Source organism: Sebastes umbrosus, chromosome 4 (genome assembly GCF_015220745.1).
Source record: "Sebastes umbrosus isolate fSebUmb1 chromosome 4, fSebUmb1.pri, whole genome shotgun sequence".
NCBI lineage: Eukaryota > Metazoa > Chordata > Actinopteri > Perciformes > Sebastidae > Sebastes > Sebastes umbrosus.
Window position 1 is genome coordinate 352,239 of NC_051272.1, and position 6,547 is coordinate 358,785.

General features: G+C 43.8%; 1 protein-coding gene across 2 annotated transcripts in view; it reads left to right on the forward strand.

The window, feature by feature from the left end:
- fam185a (family with sequence similarity 185 member A) overlaps positions 1 to 5,407 on the forward strand; it is an 8,601-nt gene extending 3,194 nt beyond the window's left edge. For both annotated transcript variants that reach the window (XM_037768500.1, XM_037768501.1), the window contains exons 3-9: positions 800 to 909; positions 1,693 to 1,785; positions 1,939 to 2,077; positions 3,301 to 3,342; positions 3,434 to 3,529; positions 4,665 to 4,799; positions 4,920 to 5,407. In XM_037768500.1, coding sequence (XP_037624428.1) covers positions 800 to 909; positions 1,693 to 1,785; positions 1,939 to 2,077; positions 3,301 to 3,342; positions 3,434 to 3,529; positions 4,665 to 4,799; positions 4,920 to 5,032 — 728 coding nt within the window. In that variant the 3' untranslated portion in view covers positions 5,033 to 5,407. The remainder of the gene's footprint in view (positions 1 to 799; positions 910 to 1,692; positions 1,786 to 1,938; positions 2,078 to 3,300; positions 3,343 to 3,433; positions 3,530 to 4,664; positions 4,800 to 4,919) is intronic.
- The last annotated feature ends 1,140 nt before the right edge of the window (positions 5,408 to 6,547 follow it).

Genomic DNA, 6,547 nt, shown 5'->3' on the forward strand with positions numbered 1-6,547 from the left:
AGTGATGAAGATGGTGATGAAGAGTAGTGAGTGATGATGATGATGATGAAGAGTAGTGAGTGATGATGATGGTGATGAAGAGTAGTGAGTAATGATGATGATGATGATGATGATGAAGAGTAGTGAGTGATGATGATGGTGATGAAGAGTAGTGAGTGATGATGATGATGATGGTGGTGATGATGATGAAGATGATGATGAAGAGTAGTGAGTGATGAAGATGGTGATGAAGAGTAGTGAGTGATGATGATGATGATGAAGAGTAGTGAGTGATGATGATGGTGATGAAGAGTAGTGAGTAATGATGATGATGATGATGAAGAGTAGTGAGTGATGATGATGGTGATGAAGAGTAGTGAGTGATGATGATGATGATGGTGGTGATGATGATGAAGATGATGATGAAGAGTAGTGAGTGATGAAGATGGTGATGAAGAGTAGTGAGTGATGATGATGATGATGGTGATGATGATGATGAAGATGATGATGAAGAGTAGTGAGTAATGATGATGATGATGATGAAGATGGTGGTGAAACATTGTAATATTACGAGAATTAAGTCAGAATATTATAAATTATAAATAAAAATGAAAATGTAAACAAAAGAACAGTTATTCATTTCTACTATTTGTTTTTATAAATCCACAGGGAGCCTCTGGAGAGGGGCTCAAGAGCTGCAGGTTGCTGACCTCTGTTTTCAGCAGTTGGTCTGATGCTGTCTGTTGTCTGATGTCTGATGTCTGATGTCTGTTGTCTGATGTCTGATGTCTGTTGTCTGTTGTCTGATGTCTGTTGTCAGATCTCTTCATCACCACTGAAGGAACCGGCTCGGTGCAGGTGCAGAAGATGGAGTGTGATATCTGCAGAGTGCAGACGGAGCAGGGCGACTGTGTGCTGCACTCTGTGAAGGTAGGTGATGAGACGACCTCAGAAACACGATGCTTATTACAGAACATACATAAACAAGCTTATTAGGCTACTCTATCTTATTGTCTTATTTCACCATTCAATGTAACATCACTATTGATTCAATACTGCTGTTATTATTGCAGATATCTGACTGATTGTGAAACTAGAAATGGAGCAAATATGATTAAGAAAAGTTATTTTTATAAAATAGTCGCTATATCCTGACAGTAGTGCATGAGAGCTCTTTCCCCCAGGCCATCAGACTCTTAAACAGATAAATCATACATCACTCTCTCCCTCACAGAAAGTACAATAAACAAGAGCAATACTTCAATCAATGCAATATGTGTAATATAAAAAAAATTAAAAATAAAACAATGCCTTTGCAATACTTTTATAGTATGCAACCTCTACTGCTCCCATATATATATACATATATACATATATATATGTATATATATATGTATATATATATACATATATATATACATATATATTGCTTCTATATTTACCATATACCAAGTACTTCCTTTATTATTATACTGTATATTATTTGTAAATACACTATTATTTTTATTTTTATTTTCTTATTTTTTGCTACTTAACTTCCTGTTTTCTTAATGGAGCTTCCCAGCAAAAGGTATTTTGCACGATTGTACTCGTATAACCAGCCTGACAATAAACATCTTGAATCTTGTTCACCCACTAGAGTCTGAACACATCGCCAACTTGACGGCTTCATCGGTTGTTTCCGACTGACCGCTGTTGTATGTTGTGTCTCAGGGTCATCAGGTTGAGGTCCGGTCCCGTGGAGGACACGTTACCGGTGTGGGCACCATCCATGGCAATGTGGACATCAGCACATGTGGAGACAGTGTAAGGACAGTACACTCAGCAGTCATTAGAGGGCAGCAGCAGCCTGAATACAGGCTTCATCTCAATGTGTCTCCAGTACACCTCTGACTGGGTTGAATCATACATCACCCAGCTGCGGTTCCTGACAGTGATGAGTCGTGTCTGTGTTTGCAGGGAGTGGATGTCAAGAAGCTTCAGGGCACCAAGATGAGTATTTCAACAGAACGTGGCCCTCTGAAGGTCAAAGCCATCTATGCCGAGTCCAGCTGCGTCTCCTCCTGCTCTGGTAGAGTCCAACTGGGACTCGTACACGGTGAGCAGACAGCAGCATCTCTTCCTCATCGTCAGGATATAGTTAGTGGGTTAGTAGTGCTGCAGCAGAACTCAAATGTAGAGGGAAGAAAAGAGTTAAATGTTACATTAAATACAGAAGGCGAGGCAGCTTTAGTTGTATATCACATTTCAGCAACAATTCAAAGTGCTTTACTCAAACATTCAAGAACATTAAGACATAATTAAAACAGTCATAAAAACGTTAAAGATTAGAAATTAAAAACAAGCTAAAAATAGAAGCTAAAATAGAGTCTAAAACTGCACTACCCAGAAGCCATTGCAGCTGCATTATGTCAACTTGGTTTGTAAAGCAAAGCTTTGGTATGTCAGGAGTCCTGGCTCTGATCCAAACAGACTTCATCTAAATGTAATGTGGTGTGTTTGTTTGAAGAAGCTCTAGAATGGGTCAGCTTTAAAAAGACGAATCTTTGGAGGTTGAGATTATATCAGAAAGACAAACAGCGCTGTGATGCATCATCCACGTAGAATTGTAATTTCTTCCCGATACAGACGAGTCATAAAATACATGGAAACAATTATGTTGTTAACTTCAGTGATGCGTGATGTTTATGATGCGTACAGTCTGTGACGGAGGCTCCAGTGTTCACCGCTTACGCAATACTAATGACGGAAAATAATCTGACAGCTGGTTATATTTGTTAAAGGTCCCATATCGTGCTCATTTTCAGGTTCATACTTGTATTCTGTGTTTCTACTAGAACATGTTTACATGCTGTAATGTTAAAAAAAAACTTTATTTTCCTCATCCTGTATGTCTGAATATACCTGTATTCACTCTCTGTCTGAAACGCTCCGTTTTAGTGCATTTCAACGGAATTGCGTTGCTAGGCAACAGCTTGGGTCCATGTTTACTTCCTGTCAGCTGATGTTATTCACATCCACTGCAACAGGAAATAAACTGGGACACATTTAGAATGTTTACGTTTAAAATCGTGTAATGGTCTAAATATATATTGTATATTTGTGACATCACAAATGGACAGAAATCCTGACGGCATGTTTCATACGCACAGTTTCTGAATACGGGCTGTGTGTGTATTTCTCTGTGGATTGAGCGTTTCAATGCTTTCACAGTATTTATTTAGGACTTAAACCGGCTTTATAATAAAAAAACATGAAAATCTCACTTTTTTTATGATATGGGACCTTTAAAACTGACTTTGTGCTTTTGTTTATTAAAAGGTAACGCCACTGTGAAGAACGTGTCTGGAGATACAATTATTGGTGAGCAAGCTGACCCTGTGTCAGTACAATGAACTACGTACGACATCTATCCGTGTCTGTAAAAACACCTGAGCTGGCTTTGCTTCTGCAGATGGATCGAACAGTTCCCTGAAGGTCTCCTCTCACAGCGGAGGCATTGATGTCTACGTGGGAGACGGTGGCAGCGCTGAACTCCACAGTCAGGAAGGTAAACACACAGTATGAGAAGAATATTCACCGTATGAATCACAGTTTCCTTCCTCACTCATCTCACTCACTCATCTCCAACCTCTTATCCGGGTCGGGTCGCAGAGCCAACAGCTCCAGCAGGGGACCCCAAAATTCCCTTTCCCGGGCCGCATTAACCAGCTCTGACTGGGGGATCCTGAGGCGTTCCCAGGCCAGTGTGGAGATATAATCTCTCCACCTAGTCCTGGGTCTTCCCCGTGGCCTCCTCCCAGCTGGTCGTGCCTGGAGCACCTCCCTAGGGAGGCACCCAGGGGGGCATCCTAACTAGATGCCCGAACCACCTCAGCTGGCTCCTTTCAACGCAAAGGAGCAGCGGCTCTACTCCGAGTCCCTCACGGAGGACAGAGCTTCTCACCCTATCTCTAAGGGAGACGCCAGCCACCCTCCTGAGGAAACCCATTTCGGCCGCTTGTACCCGCGATCTAGTCCTTTGGGTCCTGACCCAGCCCTCATGACCAGAGGTGAGAGTAGGAACAAAGACTGACCGGTAGATCTAGAGCTTTGCCTTCCTGCTCAACTCTCTTTTCATCACAACAGTGCAGTAAAGCGAATGCAATACCGTCCCCCCCCCCCCGCTGCTCCGATCCTCCTCCCAGCTGGTTGTGTCTGGAACACCTTCCACGTACTATCGTCCCCTCACTCGCCAACAAGACCCCGAGGTACTTGAACTCCTTCACTTGGGGTAAGGACTCATTCCCTACCCGGAGTAGGCGATCCACCGGTTTCCTGCTGAGAACCATGGCCTCAGATTTAGAGGTTCTGATCCTCATCCCGGCTGCTAACCGATGCAGTGAGTGCTGGAGGTCATGGACCGATGATGCCATCAGGACCACATCATCTGCAAAAAGCAGTGATGAGATCCTCAGCACATTGAACTGCAAACCCCCCCCCCCCCTGACTACGCCTCGATATCCTGTCCATGAATATCACCAACAGGATTGGTGACAAAGCGCCGCCCTGGCGGAGGCCAACCCCCACCAGAAACCAGTCCGACTTACTGCGAGAACACGAACACAGCTCCTTCACACACAGTTTCTTTCCTGTTGACTGCTATTCTTCTTCTTTGTCTATCCCTCGTTCTCCTCTGTCCGTAGGAGCGGTGTGTGTGCGTGTCCCCTCCTCGTTGAGAGCTGGGATGGAGCTCTGTGGTACATCGGTGAAGATCAGCCCAGAGGTTGTTCTGCATGGAGTAGAAAACAACACAACTGAAGGCCAAACCACAGTTACTGGTGAGCCCTTATTCCTCCTCACATCACACTCCACGGCACAGTTACTGAACTAAACCCTGCAACAAGTACATCAACACAGAACTCTCTGTTTCTTCTCCATACGCTCTGTTTCTCTCTCAGGTTATATAAACGCAGAGTCCCCAGTGGACCGCTGGATTAAAGCTCAGGCAGACACAAATTCCGTCAGACTGAAGACACAAAGCTGGTTTGAATCCCTGAAACTGGGCAGCTGAGTTACGAGCTTCACGCCGACAGAGCCAGATGTTTACTGCTGCTCCTCAAGACTGGATGTACCTTCACCTCAGACTCAGGAGATGTGCTCAGCAAATACTGACCTTTCAATAAGGACATGATGTATCATCTATAGTATTTAACAGATAATCACTGTACACACATGGCGTCTTGAAAGCATACTGTTCTATGAAACTGCACACCAGTGATGCTTTGTGCTGAACTCTCAGTAGGTTTGAATGTTAATGACAAACTGTTTGCTTGCTCGTATTTTTTGTACGTTTACTTGTGATGTGAAATATTGCCAGAGGTTGAATGTCCTCTTATTGGTACATTATGTAAATACTATAAAAAATGTAAGTATCCAAATGACAAAAGCGTTTTCTTATCAAGAGACGAGTTCAGGGAACTTCATCTTAAAGGGCCTGTTAGTAAGAATCCTAAATGTCTTGTTAACAGCTTCACCTGTGTCCGTTAAGTCAACTAAAGTCAGCGTCCTGTTGCTGGCGCTTGTGCTCGCTCTACATAGACATGAAGGAGCATCACTCAACACAGTGAGGAGACACACGTCAGCTAAAAGCACAATATCACTCTATATTTCAGCTGCTTGGCAGTAATGTTAGCTGACCAGACCAAGGTCTCTCCATGAATCAATGCTGATCCTAGTGTTGGCTTTTCCCGCCTCAGCCTCCCGACCGCGGCCGGAGGGAACGGGGGAGACGCCGGAGTTTTGGTCGGAGACGATAACGTTTCTCTCTGCGGAGCCCCGTCACTTCACAAGACACGGGAAACCTCTGTTGGTCTGGAGGAGCTGCAGCAGTTATTTCTGCACAAACGTCCACTGGACATTCACTAGATATTCTCAGAGCTAAACTAACTCTTCTGCAGTGTGGAGTGAGCAGCATGCACGTGAGAGGTGGAGAGAGAGAGAGAAGGAGCGTGGTGTGTGAGTGAAGGCAGGCAGAGGAGCAGAGGAGCAGAGTACAGCAGAGACTCCGGTCCTGGAGACCAAAGCTACGGTCTCCCCCGCATCCTCCGACCGCGGCCAACACTGTTTAACAGCTTCACTAGATACAACCAAGAGGTTTTGGTGCTTCACTGTAGTTTGTGTTGGAGTCTGAGTCTGAACAGCGGAGACACACACGAGAGCCACCATGAGACACCGACCAGCAATGATTTATACCTGGAAGAAGTTACTAACAGTCCCTTTAAATTCACTCATAGTTACAAATTACAAAATGTCTGAATTCGACTGTATAGATCTGTCTCTAATTAATGAAAGCTAATAACTAAGACGTTTTAATCTAAGCACTAAGTATTAATAACTTACAACACATTTTCCTCAATCCTCTTTCCCCCATATAGAGCTTCATATCATCGCCATCATAATGAGATGTGAACTGGTTTCCATTGATGAGCTTCATGTCACTGGAGCGTGAAGCAGAGAGTTCGTCTCCCTGGTTACGCTTCTAGTATCAACAAGTTATGTCCAGTGTAAAACAAATCCACACATCAAA